Here is a 16,388-nt window from a genome sequence, read left to right as displayed (position 1 = left end):
AGGACATTCACAGTTTCGTCCCTAAGCCACTACTGTGTTGTCTTGGCTGTGTACTTAGAGTTGTTGTCATGTAGGAAGGTAAACCTTCGGCCCAGACTGGAAGTCTGGTCAGGGTTGAAGGAAAGCTGAATAGAGCTTTCCTTTAACCCTGACCAGACTTCTAGTCCCTGCTATAATAAGAAAAACACCCCACCAGAATGATGCTGTCACCAACAAGCTTTACTTTTAGGATGTTTTGGGCAGGTGATGGACGAAGGATTTCTGGGTGTGCCACACTTTTTCCATTTGGGAAATATGGGGTCCACTGTGTTTTTGGGAATCTTCACTGCAGCAGCAATTTTTTGTAGCCTTCCCCAGATCTGTGCCTTGCAACAATCCTGTCTGAAAGAAATCAGCCTGGAGCTACTTCATGTGTTTTATGTGAAGACTTATGATGGTGCTTGCTGAACTTGATTGTAACACAAAAAAAATTGTAATTAATTAATCGATAATCATAATAAATATATACATACAGAGATTAGCAGGGTTTAAGCAAATTAAGTTTTGAAGGTCATAAGGAAAAAGACATTAGGAACATGGCCACCGAGTTTCGTTGTAATACGCCTCTGGTAAGATTGTCTAACAAGTGCTCACATGTAATTGGCAGATGACAGCCATGTTTTTTGAGATACGTAAATATCCTCATTAAATCTTATGACACATTGGACACTGCGTGCTAAGCATCAAGACGATCGGATGAACGATTGCGTAGTTATAGCTGGGTTTTTTCTATGTTTAGCACCACCAAGTGGCAAAGCTATGCAATTATTTTCTTCGACTTTTACTATAAGACTTTTGAAAAATGGATGGATGGATTTATCTTGGAGATCCACAGACATTCAGAGATTCATCTCCTCTTTACTCCTAGCACACTTGATTCAATCTGACCAAAGCCCCTGTAAGAGTGGAAACTTGAACCGTAATGCTTTTATAGGACATGTTGACAGTGCAGGCTGTAAGATTTGCAATGACCAGCAGGAGGCACTCACATTTATCTACATGTGTATATGGTTTCTGGCTTTAAGAGACACAGGGCACACTCTTGAGGTGAAATCAAGCATTACAACCTAAAATTACATTAAATTTTGGATTTAGGTATTTTTATGAGGGACAATGAACCTCCTGTATTGGATATTGGGATAATCAATGAACTTTTAACTAGCCAATAAAAAAATCTATGTAAGCAGTGAACAAGACATAATTTGCTAATACACATTAAAAAGTATTGTCAAGTGACAATAAAAAATAAGGAGTATAGTCATACATTTCAAATGCCCATTATGAGGTCTGCATAAAAGCAAACAAGTCTTACAATAAGACTTATAATGCAGCATTACGGCATTGGACACCCATTGTTGAACTTTGATGTGGAACTTTGTCTATTTGTAAAATTGATCATAATGACAGACAGACAGACAGACAGACAGACAGACAGACAGACAGACAGACAGACAGACAGACAGACAGACAGACAGATAGATAGATAGATAGATAGATAGATAGATAGATAGATAGATAGATAGATAGATAGATACCCCTCTGCACATGTCCAAACCATCTTAATTGTGCCTCTCTCACTTTGTCCCCAAAAACATCCTACACCCAAAACATCCTACACCCTCTTATAAACTTGTTTCTAATCCTGTCCATCCTTTTCAATCCCAATGAAAACTTCAAAACCTTCAGCTCTGCCACCTCCAGCTCCACTGGCTTGTGCAACCCTACTGGCTAGGTTATATGATCTATACTATGATCTAAAAAAGTAAAAGAAAATTTTGAGAAAAATTTATTATAGCAAGTTGTGTGTAAGGCACAATATATGTAGAAAAATATGAGAGATTTACAATATGAGAAATGTACATAGCGTGTACAACCGTGGAAAAGTTATACACATTGTATAGTCAGATGATTTACAGATATCACACAGACAGAGAGACATTGATTGGTTGGGTGATTGATTGATTGATTGATTGATTGATTGATTGATTGATTGATTGATTGATTGATTGGTTGATTGGTTGATACTTTCTTTTGGATCATTTTCAGTCCTAAATATTCGTTATACAGAATCAGAAGTGGCAAAAGTGCACACATCCTTCACTTAAGTAGAAGTAAAGATACTCATGTTTTAAAATACTTGAGTAAAAGTTAAAGTACTGACTATACTTTTTTTACTCAAGTTAAAGTAAAGAAGTTTGGCCTCTGACATGTACTTAAGTAAAAATTAGCCTTTACTACTACCTGTTTTAATGTCATGCTGGTAACTGGACATAATGTCATATTTATATTAGGACTGTCCATCGATGAAAAAATTTTATCGTGATTAATCACATGATTGGCATGAGTTAACTCACGATTAATTCACGCAACTTACTCGCACATTTTTGTCTGTGCTAAATGTATCTTAAATTAATACTAATACAAATATTGATGCTTTATGCAAATGTATGCTTATTATTCTTGAAACCAAACTCAACATAGAGCATGAATACAAAATATTCTTGCAAAAGTTTTAAAGTAATTATAGTGTTTTAAATTACGTAAATCATCAGGACACCAAATGGAACCTTTCCTATGTTTTCACACAGACAGTTAATGAGGTGATACGGGAGAAAGTGTACATCTTAAAGCTTCCAAACGGATTACATAATCAGAGAATATTTGTATTCGATGTGATTGGTTTATTTAAAAGTAGACTTTTTGAGCTTTTTATTCATATATTTATTGTGTGTGTGTGTGATGCAAATATTCACTGAGATTCAGGTTGTTTTCTTTGTGTTTCTGTGAAGAGAGCTGACAGAAAGGGCAGAGGGCGCACCCTGTGTTTGATGTATTTTACAGAAGCACAGCATTTTGTTGTTATTATGAGTGTGTACGGATGAAAGAAGACCCTTAACAGATTTGAATCATGTATTGCTCTTATCTGTACGATCAAAAAAGACCTTGTTTTGTTTCTGCGTTATGAGGAAAAAATGCCACAAAACGTGCCGGCGCGTTTGTCGACCCTGGAGGGTAAATTGTCAGATGTGCACGTCATAGTGGATTTTGGTGTTTGATTTGAGACTTGGCGCATCAGTAAAACAAATGTTTACTGATTTAAAATTATTTTTGAGTTTATTTATTTATTATATCTGAGTAAAGAAACAACATAATGAATAAACATGTGTTGTACTTAAAGTTTTCTCATCTTTTATATTTATTTATTTATTTATTTTTATATAAAAAATGGTCAAACAGTGCCGTTAAAATGAATTTGCATTTTGACAGCCTAAATTAATATAATAATACAAAATGCCTAATAAATGTAAGATGTGTTTTTAAAATGTAAGAAGTAGAAATGTATTTTGACACAAATATCTGTACTTTCTACTTCTTACATTTTAAAAACAGGCTCGTTACTTTAGTTTGAGTGAAAGTAAAAAAGTTGTCCAAAAAATAAATAGTGAAGTAAAGTACTGAAACCAAGTATTTGTACCTCATTACTTCCCACCTGAATGCAGAAGAAACACCCACACTTCCGGGTTTGACCTTCGCTCCGCCTACAAGACTCTCACGTGAAACTCATGTGACTTTGGCAGCACTTCCTGGTTGTGAGGCTTCTACAGAAATGCAGGCTGAAGTTGCATTCGTAGTGATTTTAAGCGTTTTTGTTGAATTATGCGTAGGTAAGATATAATAAACTGTAGTAGAACTACTAGCAAAACATAATTTCACTTTTTATTTTGTAGTTGTAATAATTCTTTTAAATACAATCTGTATGTACTCATCTATGCATGGGTTAATTTAGATACTGAATTTTGTCTTGAAATCTTCATGTCATCATCCTACATGTATATCTTATTATTATTATTATTATTAATATTATTATTATTATTATTATTATTATTAATTATTCTTTCTTGCTCTTAATAAGCTGAGAACCTTGCAGGAAGACCTCTTCTAACTGCATTTGTAGCTGTTGGACAGTAAACAAGGTTTTATTTATTTGCCAATGTATTGCACAAAGTAACCAAAAGCAGGTAGATCATTAAAGCAGGTAGATCATTTTCAGGTGTCATTGCCATCATTAATTTGATTGCCATCCATCCACCCATCTCTGTTAACTTGTTTATGCTGGGTTGTGGTGGCTCCAGAGCTTATCCCAGAAATACTAGGTGGTAGACTGGAATATACCCTGGATAGTAGTCCACACACGCACACTCAAATCAGACATTCATAAACAATTTAGAGTAGATAATATACTGGTAATTCTGGTATGTTTTTGGAAGGTGGAGGAAAACTAAAGAATTCCAACAGCCTTGGGAAGAACTTGCATAAAAAGTGCACAAAGACAGCACTCGAACTGGCCTTGGAGCTGTGAGGCAGCAGAATTACCTACTACATCTGCACATTTGTCTTTACAGGTTCTGAATTTCGCTTTGCGTCGTATTATGGAGATCATATGGTCCTGCAGAAATCTCCAGAGCAAGCCATGGTTTGGGGGTATGGCACAGCTGGAGATGAGGTTCAGATTACTATAGATGGACCACAACATTATAAAAATAAATCTGTTGCAGTTTTTAATGGTGAGTAACAAAAGCTGGTTAGTGTGAAGTTTAAGCGAGAAGCATTTACTGATAGCACAGAAACTTTTAAGTAGCAGTAATAAACATTTATTGGACTTACCTTTTAATGCTTATACATTTCAATCTGTTGTGTTATTTTAGTGACATTAAATGCATGGTAATTTTTAGTAAAATAATCTTTTCATTTTAAAACATTGGCATTATATTTATTTATATATATATATATATATATATATATATATATATATATATATATATATATATATATATATAAATATATATATACAGTGAGGAAAATAAGTATTTGAACACCCTGCTATTTTGCAAGTTCTCCCACTTAGAAATCATGGAGGGGTCTGAAATTGTCATCGTAGGTGCATGTCCACTGTGAGAGACATAATCTAAAAAAAAAATCCAGAAATCACAATATATGATTTTTAAACTATTTGTTTGTATGATACAGCTGCAAATAAGTATTTGAACACCTGAGAAAGTCAATGTTAATATTTGGTACAGTAGCATTTGTTTGAGGTCAAACGTTTCCTGTAGTTTTTCACCAGGTTTGCACACACTGCAGGAGGGATTTTGGCCCACTCCTCCACACAGATCTTCTCTAGATCAGTCAGGTTTCTGGCCTGTCGCTGAGAAACACGGAGTTTGAGCTCCCTCCAAAGATTCTCTATTGGGTTTAGGTCTGGAGACTGGCTAGGCCATGCCAGAACCTTGATATGCTTCTTACAGAGCCACTCCTTGGTTATCCTGGCTGTGTGCTTCGGGTCATTGTCATGATGGAAGACCCAGCCTCGACCCATCTTTAATGCTCTAACTGAGGGAAGGAGGTTGTTCCCCAAAATCTCGCAATACATGGCCCCGGTCATCCTCTTCTTAATACAGTGCAGTTGCCCTGTCCCATGTGCAGAAAAACACCCCCAAAGCATGATGCTACCACCCCCATGCTTCACAGTAGGGATGGTGTTCTTGGGATGGTACTCATCATTCTTCTTCCTCCAAACACGTTTAGTGAAATTATGACCCAAAAGTTCTATTTTGGTCGCATCTGACCAAATGACTTTCTCCCATGACTCCTCTGGATCATCCAAATGGTCATTGGCAAACTTAAGACGTGCCTGGACATATGGTGGTTTAAGCAGGGGAACCTTCCGTGCCATGCATGATTTCAAACCATGACGTCTTAGTGTATTACCAACAGTAACCTTGGAAACGGTGGTCCCAGCTCTTTTCAGGTCATTGACCAGCTCCTACCGTGTAGTTCTGGGTTGATTTCTCACCTTCCTTAGGATCATTGAGACCCCACGAGGTGAGATCTTGCATGGAGCCCCAGTCCGAGGGAGCTTGACAGTCATGTTTAGCTTCTTCCATTTTCTAATGATTGCTCCAACAGTGGACTTTTTTTCACCAAGCTGCTTGCCAATTTCCCCGTAGCCCTTTCCAGCCTTGTGGAGGTGTACAATTTTGTCTCTAGTGTCTTTGGACAGCTCTTTGGTCTTGGCCATGTTAGTAGTTGGATTCTTACTGATTGTATGGGGTGGACAGGTGTTTTTATGCAGCTAACGACCTCAAACAGGTGCATTTAATTTAGGATAATAAATGTAGTGGAGGTGGACATTTTAAAGGCAGACTAAAAGGTCTTTGAGGGTCAGAATTCTAGCTGATAGACAGGTGTTAAAATACATATTTGCAGCTGTATCATACAAATAAATAGTTTAAAAATCATATATTGTGATTTCTGGATTTTCCTTTTTAGATTATGTCTCTCACAGTGGACATGCACCCACGATGACAATTTCAGACCCCTCCATGATTTCTAAGTGGGAGAACTTGCAAAATAGCAGGGTGTTCAAATACTTATTTTCCTCACTGTATATATATATATATATATATATATTCTACCCTTCTTGAGACTAACATTGAGAATAACATAAAGAGCATAAAATGGGAATAAAAAAACAAGAATAAAACAGACAAAACTTCTGCAGGCATTTGGAAGGTGATTCTTGATCCAGTTCAGGCTGGTGGTCCATATATTCTGACTGCTGTTCAAAACAAAAACAAGATTGTACTTATGGATGTGCTGTTTGGAGATGTTTGGTTATGTGGTGGCCAGAGCAACATGGCCTTTACACTTGGTCAGGTGACTTTCCCTTTTTTCTCTAAACAGAATACTGCTAAAAAGCTCCCTGAGGTCATTTTTCTCATTGAGAAATTTGTGTTTCTGCTCTTTATACAGGTATATAATGCCTCCGAGGAGTTAGCCTTGGCCGCGAAGTTCCCTAACGTGAGGGTTTTCCAGGTGGCACTGAATAACAGCAGTGTTGAGTTGAATGACCTTTTAGGTGTGGAGGTTCCTTGGTCCCTTCCCACACCAGGTATTAACAAGGGTGTCCAAAAAACAATGAGGTTTTTGGAATGCTTTTTTATTCTTGTTATAAGATTTAGAGGTTCTGAACTATCTTGATTTCCTGGTGAGAAACTACTACCAAATAAATGGCTGACTTGAAAGACAAATGGAATCAGGAACAAACCTATTATCATGTTTTTGTGTAGCTAACATAATATTCAGACTGTAAGCAGTTGTTCTAAGTGCTGCTCTTTATACAGGTTAATGAATATACCTATGTTTTGATAGACAGATTTTAATTTTGCACCTAGTCGATTGCAGTTTTAGGACAATTGGCTCAGTATTTTTTAGTTCTCATTCCTGATTGGTTGTTATATATATATATATATATATATATATATATATATATATATATATATATATATATATATATATATATATATATAATCTATATAATCTATATCTCGGCAGCTCAGAAAGGTAAGTAGTTCTAGCTGCAAGTTCATATTAATGTGCTTGGTCTAACTAATTGTGTCCATAGTAACAGCTTACACAGGGTCTTGTATGGAGGACACTTTAAAAACAGATCATTGTTTTATTTGACATTTATTTAGCATTATTGTTGAAGTCTGTATTCTGTACAGCGGTGTAAAGAGTAAATATGACTTGAGTAAAAGTCTTAGAGTATCTGGTTTTAACAGTACTTAAGTATTTTTACTCATGTTGAACGTAGGTTTAAAGATGCACTAGTCCTAAACACCAAGACACATGTTGATGAAAAGCCAAAAACTGTTGATTTGTGAGGGTTTTATTTTCTACAATATAAACCGAATTGTACACCTCAACACTGCATTAACCAAATCAACACAACAACCTTTTTGTCTATTCAGCATGCCAGAATGGATGCAGGTGTAGGTGCAGGTTATCATTTCAACCAGTCAAGGGTCACATCTGAGTCATTGAAAAAAACATTGGATTTAAACAGTTAGAATTCGATGTGGACTTGCTTGGTTGTAAATAAAACCTGCACCCACACCTGCCCTTTGTGAAAAAATTGGACACCCCTGTAGTAAAGCAATCATTCAAAAAGGTATTTTCAGGTAACAAATATAATTGCACTATCATGTCACAAAGTAGAAGAACCATTAGATGCTAATTCGCCTTTTACTACTATGTGGAGTGGCTTCATTTGGTGCAAAAAGACAAGTCGCATCTAGTACCTTCAATACCGTGTAGTTTTCAGCTCCATGCAAAATGTAACCGGTAACTGTCATTGTCAATTAAAATATAGTGGAGTAAAATTGCATATATTGATTCATAAATGTATGTTGCTTATATCTTTGATACTCTTTAAAACTAGAAAGTAGCCAAAAATTACTTAAGTAAAAGAACAAAGTACATGTCTGTGTGCTTTGTAATAGTCAGTGGTAAAGCTCAAACTAAGTTTTCTGCCACAGAACAGTCTTTAGGACTGAGGTTTCTTTCCATTTTTGGCTTTTAGAGGTAGATGATAAAGTAGACGATTGGTGATGTTTTTACAATATTTAATGAAACTAGAAACTGATAAAACTTGCACTTTGTTAACTTGGAAATTTGCTTTTTTTAAAAGATTGTCAACTCAGCGTATACTGTTTTTTTGCTCATCGACCATCTTTAAGGGGGGGATTGTAGCTCTGTTAAGTATTGCACTGTGTCATTCCCCCCTGTTATTAATTATTTTCCTATTATAGTACATTAACTTACTGTAATGGCAAACTAGCGATTGTACCTAAAGATAAATTGCAGTGGATAACTAGAGAATCTATTGGGGTAATTGTATTCATTTTATGTTTACCAAATGTGTGAAAATGTAGTGAGTTTTGAATGAAATAGAACACAATGGTTCCAGCTTGTCCAATTGTGCTTCGCTGATTGTTGCGTTCAAAGCATTAAAACTATCATTATTATTAAATGATTAGCCACATGTGTATTTATTGCTATAGAAGGTTTATATTTATTGCTATAGGAGGTTTAGAAGTTTTGTCTGTCTATCTGTGATTGTAGAAATCCTTGGAGGAGAAGATTTCGGTCACTTCTCGGCTGTGTGCTGGTTGTTCGGCCGCTACCTTTACGAGCACCTGAAGTATCCGATTGGGTTGGTGGAGTCTTGCTGGGGTGGGACGCCTATAGAAGCATGGTCCTCCCATAGAGTACTTCACAACTGCGACCTCGAGAAACCTGCCAGGTACAATCTGCTCTAGACTATATTTTGCACTTGGATAAGATTAACCTTCCAAATTTAGTTGAATACAAAAGGGATTAATATGATAGACAGAAGAATGTGTTTTTGGCAAGCTTCTGATCAAAGTTGAGTTTGATTGATTTTTGCTTTATAGATAATTTATGTGTATAATGCCTCTATTTTTTTAACTGTAGCAAAACAATAAAACTGTTTACCGCCCACTCATGACAACTGCGTTTTAAAGGGTTTAATAAGCTCCACCCACTTTTACAATCATCCCATGTCATTTATCTGAAAAGCTTGTTTCAATTTATTAAGACAAACATTAAAATTAAATGAATATAATTAATCTTTTTAAAATCTCAGTTTCTAACTTTTTTTTCCAGCCAGCTTTTTTTTTTTTTTCTTCTTATTCCTAATTATAATAATATAATAATCATGGCTACATAATTAAAGTCCTATTTGCATACAGTACCTGTGAGAAGTATGGAAACTCCTAGTCTTTTATGGTTTTTAAGAGGCACATGCATGTTTCTTTCATTTAAATGCAACAAACTAAGTAATTAAATGGTAGGAAGATTTACTTTGATCGAACAAACATATAAATGTATCTATAAAAAATTCCACCCAGTGAAAAGAAAAATGTGGCAGAGGCACCAAAAATACTTCCTATCGAAATACATTACATGGCAAGAGGGAAATTTGTGTCCTTGAACATGAATCAATAGATACAATTTTGTAACTATATCCCAAATTGCCATGAGACTGACCTTCATGATCGACAAACTGACCTTCCCCTTCTGCAATCTCTAAAACAATGCTGCAGCACTCATGCCTCAGTTTTTTGAAGCCAGTTTTTGCACCTGAGACACGGCATGAGGATTCGACTTCTTTGATCAACCCTTCACGAGGTTTGTTTGGAGTGGAACCCGTCTTGGAAAACCTCTGTATGACACTGGCCACCATACTATAACTCAGTTTCAGGGTGTTACCGATCTTCTTATACCCGAGGCATATTTGTGGAGAGCAACGATTCTAATTCTCAAATCCTCAGAGAGTCTTTAATATGTGGTGCCATGTTGAACATCCCCTGGTCAGTATGAGAGAATTGTATTTAAAGCAGTAAATTTTAACAGCTCAAATGCAAGATACACAAATTTGTATGGTCCTAGCAAGCAAATAAAAACATGAACATGATGAATAAAACTTGTGGCTTTTCATGGTTAAACATTATACAACTGTTACCACTGGCTGTATGGTGAGTTATTTTCAAAAGGACAGTAATTGTCTACTGTTATATACCTAGATCTATATTGCTCTAAATTATATCCAAGTTTCATTTCTATAGTATTGTCCCTTGAGAAGATCCACTAAAATGGTTGCTGAAATATAAAGGGTGTACTCACTTTTACTAATACTGTAATACTAACTGAATAAAAAGCTTGTGAAGTGGAACAAGTGTTTTATCCAGAACTTACTGTAATTAGACTGATGAAAATGAATACAATTAAATTACCGAGGTTAATGCATATAAACAAAAGAAACATGCATGTGTCTCTCAAAAACGATAAAAGATTAGGTGTTTCCAAACTTTAGACTGGTACTGTATATTATTGTCCATTTATAATTTAAGTCCAATGTAAAAAAAGGACATGAGCAATCAAACATGTAATGTCTTAATGTACTGCCCATTTTTTATTTATATAACACTTACTGAGAACGTCTTAATGATATACACCGAACAGGCATAACATTATGACCACCTGTCTAATATTGTGTTGGTCCTCTTTTGCTGCCAAAACAGTCCTGACCCATCGAGCATTAACACGATTATCTTTAACACGTGCCAGCCTTTTTGAGTCTTGATCACCTACTACCCTGTCACCGGTTCACCACTGTTCCTTCCTTGAACCAGTTTTAATAGATACTGAGCACTGCAGACCGAGAACAGCCCACAAGAGCTGCAGTTTTGGAGATGCTCTGACCCAGTCGTCTAGCCCTTACAGTTTGGTCAAACTTGTTCAAATCCTTACACTTTCCCATTTTTCCTGCTTCTAACACATCATTTAAAATTTTAGACGCTGAACTGTTTAATTACTTATTTTAATTTTTTTATTTATAAAACAGTGCACATTGGAACAGTACACTGTTATGGAATGCCATGATTCACCCTCTTGTCAACATGACCATTAAAGGAGCAATATGGTACCAAGGTATTAATTCTCATTCAGCGATCCAACGCATTTCTTAAAGTGTGGCGTGGTCTAGCTTTTCCCTGCTTTTTTTTTTTTTTTTTTTTTAGGTGAAGCCAATGCAGAATATGACCAGGACAAGTACTCGTGCCTTTTCCCAGCCATGATTGATGACTGGAGGATGGCATTCCATATAGGCTCAAAGGGACAGACTCCAAAAGACTTTCCACTTGGATTTGTACAGGTACCATGCAGGATCATTGGAACCGAGATTGATTAGTAGATTTAAACGACTTAGCTGTAGAATAATGAATATGTATATATATATTGACCATTTAAATATGGACAAAAACTCCTCCACAGCACTGTAACAGATTCATTGCAAGTTCTCGCAAACGCTTGATTCCAGTTGTTGTCTTTGGCTGCAGTAGCATGACTATTTCCTCTCACTTATACTAGAAGACCCAAACCTGTTCCAGCATAACTGTGCCCCCGTGAACAAAGCAAACTGAATGAAGATATGCTTTGCATGGGTTGCTCTGGCCTCAACCAGTATTGAACACCTTTTGGATGAGTTGGAATGCTGACGTGGGCCTCTTCACCTCGCCTACATCAGTACCTGACTTTACAAACACCCTTGTGTCTGAATGTCTACAAATCTCCACAAGCACACTCCAAAATCTAGTGGACCATGAGGAGTGGATGGAATTATAAGAGCAAATTGTGACAAAATGTGGAATGCGATGCACAAAAAGAACATGCCAAACATATGACCAGGTGTCCGCAAACTTGTGTGTGTGTGTGTGTGTGTTTGGCTCCCTACAGCTGTCCACCTACAAGAAGAACGTACAAGATGGTTTTCCAGAAATTCGTTGGCACCAGACAGACGACTATGGTTTTGTTCCAAATAAGGTCATGAAAAAAACATTTATGGCTGTTGCTATGGACTTGCCAGATGAGTCTTCACCTTGGGGCAGGTACTGTGTATGTGTGTGCACGTGTAAAATCATTCTCAAAGCACAGAATTTTATATACATAAACACATGTAAGATTCCAACCTTCCCTGCTCCAAAACAACCCCAAACCTTAAAGCTTCCACCCCCTTGTTTCACTGTGGGTATTACATAATTTCTTCTGTTAGAGCTAATTGTTATTGCACCCTGTTTAGCTTTTTGAGATCTTTTGGTCTACTTTATTTTGTCAGGTGGGTCCTATTTAAGAGATTTCTTGATTGTGAACAGGTGTGGCAGTAATCAGGTCTGGGTGTGGCTAGAGAAATTGAGCTCAGGTGTGATGAACTACAGTTTTAACAGGGGGGCAAACACTTTTTCACACAGGGCCATGTAGTTTTGGATTTTGTTTTCTGCATGTTGTGTTCACTTTTGTTATCTTTTACTAATACTTACATTAGTTTGATGATCTGAAATATTAAAGTGTGACAAACATGCAAAAAAAAAAAAAAAGAAATCAGGAAACACTTTTTCACACTAGTGTGTAGATAGATAGATAGATAGATAGATAGATAGATAGATAGATAGATAGATAGATAGATAGATAGATAGATAGATAGATAGATAGATAGATAGATAGATAGATAGATAGATAGATAGATAGATAGATAGATAGATAGATAGATAGATAGATAGTATATGCATTAAATATGTATTTATAGTGTTTGTTAATTTGTAATATTTCTGCAGGGAAAAATTTATATGTTCGATGAGCTATAACATCTGAAGGAACAGCAGAATAATTATTTGCAAAACTCTGTGTGTGTGTGTAGCATCCACCCACGGGATAAACAGGATGTAGCATTCAGGCTGGTGCTGGGTGCGCGAGCTGTAGCCTATGAGGAAAATGGGGTCTCCTTCGAGGGTCCATTTCCCATGTCTGTTCGGTTTAAAAACACCACCATAAAAATCATTTACAATCAAAATCTCACAGCCACGCTTTCCGAAAACATTTTTGAGGTACGGCTTGGTACTGTGTCATTGAGCAATATTTGTTATTTATAGCACAGCGATTTCACTGTGATGAAGGTGTAGCTTTTCCTCATCTTGCTGCCTGTGTGTTTTCTCTACTACAGATCTGCTGCTCTATAAAAACTAAACCCTGTCAATCAGGTTCCCTGTGGATTCCGGCACCAATGAAGAAAAAAGGAATGGATTATGTTTTGGTGTCCATCCCAGAGTGTCCTCTTAAAAGTGTACCAGCAGCTTTGCGTTACGCATGGAGTGACTGGCCGTGTGCTTATAAAGCATGTCCCATCTACAGCAAAGATGGAGTGTTACCTGCACCATTATTTATCACAAATCTGACAGCAGCAAAAATATCACCTGTACGTTCATTATGTGGAGAAAATTATGTATGTTTAACATATGATGAGCAAGATGTACTTTAAAGAATGATGGCATCAGTCCGAAATATTTAATGCTTTGGAAATTACTCTGGAATAGATGGAGAATGTAGACGGAAATTGTGTTTATTTTCCTAAAACATAATAAGATGGCACTTATATTTTTATATTGTTATATGTATGAGAACACGTGCATTAAAATAAATGTCTAATAGTCCAATATAACAGTGTGAAAATTAAAAAACACAAATAAATCTGTTTAATTCACAGCAATACTTTTTTTGTTGATAATGTGCACCAGTGTTCCTATTAAAGTGAAATAAGATTATCATATCATAGGCAATAGACTCTTTCTCAGGATGGTTGTATGGGGTACAGTTTGTCAGGAAAAGGAACGCAGTTGAGTATTGCTACTCCATTGTTAACCAGCAGATGGCAATATTGTCTATAAGTATGGGACAAGAATAACAGATATAAAATTCAAAAAGGTATATGTACATAGGGTTGTTTGTTTTACATATTCATAGATATTTGCACACATTTTTTTTAAATGCTGTAACAACATAAGATGTAAATGTACACATCATTTACTACTGAAATGTGAGTTTTTAGAACTTCATCTTGTCATGTTTCTACACTTTTTTTTTTTTTTTACTGTATAATTTTGGCTTCCTTTTGACACTAATGAACAAACAACAATAAAGTAAGTGCTCAGATCCACCAAAAAGATCGTCCCCTTAAACGTTTATTTTATTTTATTTTTTTAATTGCATACACAGGCCTTTACTCATGAGCCTTAGGTTTGGACAGATGTCTTGCATATCCAGTGAGACCCTTTTACTCCCTGGACAGGGCCTCTAAAAAACAAAGGTGAGGGACTCGTGTCCTAGGAAGTCCTCCTGAGTGACCACAATGACGCAGAGTGACTGTACAACAGGATCTCGTGTGACTCGCACCCCACCCTGCAGATTAAACTGAAATACAGCCCAGAGCAGGAGCTCATATGTGGTCTTGTTCAGTCCTGCATGAAAACTGAACAAGATACAACACAATCACCGGATATTCACAGAGAATGCTACAAATGAATCGGGTCCTGTAGAATCAGCATAAATATAATTTAATTTTGATAATTTCAGATTTCTTATATTGTTTGTTTACGTAGCTGTGCAATCCCAGGCATGAGGATTAATAAATTAAATTAAATTTATGCAAGAATTTAACTGCAGATTTTTTTTACCATCAATCTAATACCAAACAGAATTCATGTTCTCTAGATTCATGTTCTCCTTTGGGTTCCATTTCAGTCCATGCCTGGTGTCCCAAATGAATTTCCTACCCATGGGTACACTGTTCTATATGGTCTGGCTTTGTGTTTATGCTAAGCCTTAACTGCTCACATAGCCTGCCTGATCTCACCTTGCAACTCTCATGAGCCCAAACCACAACGCATTCGCACTTTTGCTGATATGCATTTTGGACAGGATGTTTGTAATCTGCTGACAAATAATGCAAATCCCACATCAGCAACACATTAAAACTGATTCCTGGGCTAAACAGGTTGGACAGCATGTGACCTCTGAAGATACAAAGTGATTATTAAAATGTCAAAAAGATTTATTGTTATAGCTACAAGTATTTAAAGTCTTGTATTTAGAAATCGGTGAAGAATTATTGAAAACATTCAACTAGGTAACACTTTCTACAAAGATATTTTCAAGTATATTGGGGTATTTGAGTTAACCCTAGTATTATACCACAGCAGTCTTGAATCTGATTGGTCAGAAGGTGTTTGTTTCCATGAGTTTACTTTTAAATCATCCATGACATGTCTTTTATTGGATACCAATAAATAGGTTTCATTTAAGTCTAAGAAATGTTGCTTTATTGAACGTTTCTGAAAGAATACTCTCTGTGTCAGCACTCTGAGATAAAGCTGATTCTTTAAATGTTATGCCATGGGAGAGTCATCTATGTGAGTTGTGTTGCATTCTCTCAGGTACTTAATAAGCTGCAACTTCAAGTGAGAGAAAAAAACCCCAGAGAAGCCGGTAATGGAACCACTGTTAGTTGCACTAGCATAAATGATAACATGATTCACAGATGCTCCAAAACATAAAATGTAAAAATAAATGCATAAAAGGTATTCCTAACAAATAAAAAACTTACATGGATGTCAAATTGCTTAGATATACTATAACGAAAAAAATAAAGCTTAAGCATGGTAACCTGAACATTCTAGTGGTTTACTTCTTACCATTTGATTTCATCTGAAGTAACTGATATCTGATTTTGGTTTCTATCAGGTTTGTAACCAGATAGAAACAGAAACACTTGTTGATTTAGTAATGATAAAGTTGCCACTTCTCACTTTAAGATACAAGTGTTTGTATAATTAAAATGCAACACAAATTCAGGTAATTGTGTGTATTGTACTCGATGAAGGCAGCACTATAATATTACTATCAATGTCACCTCCAGAGGATCTAATCAGTGGGGTCCTATGGTTGTCCCTATCAATTGACAGTGGTGGAAAAAGTAAACAAACCATGTAGTTGAGTTAAAGCAGAGAAACACTCGGTAAAATATGACTCCAGTAGAAGCAAAAGTGCTCCCTTTAAACTTTTACTTGCATAAATGTACTAGAGTATTTGCCTTC

General features: G+C 36.1%; 1 protein-coding gene across 1 annotated transcript; it reads left to right on the top strand.

The window, feature by feature from the left end:
• Nucleotides 1-3,541: 3,541 nt before the first annotated feature.
• Nucleotides 3,542-14,459, top strand: siae (sialic acid acetylesterase). The gene is made up of 10 exons (XM_083553035.1): nt 3,542-3,704; nt 4,443-4,604; nt 6,602-6,756; nt 6,853-6,991; nt 9,007-9,187; nt 11,312-11,397; nt 11,487-11,620; nt 12,202-12,353; nt 13,160-13,346; nt 13,463-14,459. Exons 1-10 carry the CDS (start codon nt 3,647-3,649, stop codon nt 13,775-13,777), a joined length of 1,569 nt encoding a protein of 522 aa, XP_083409161.1. The 5' UTR covers nt 3,542-3,646; the 3' UTR covers nt 13,778-14,459.
• The last annotated feature ends 1,929 nt before the right edge of the window (nt 14,460-16,388 follow it).

Source organism: Silurus aristotelis, assembly GCF_946808225.1.
Source record: "Silurus aristotelis genome assembly, chromosome: 10".
In the NCBI taxonomy this organism is placed as follows: Eukaryota; Metazoa; Chordata; class Actinopteri; order Siluriformes; family Siluridae; genus Silurus; species Silurus aristotelis.
The sequence above is the reverse complement of the archived record's forward strand: the minus strand, read 5'-3'. Positions and strand labels throughout refer to the sequence as shown.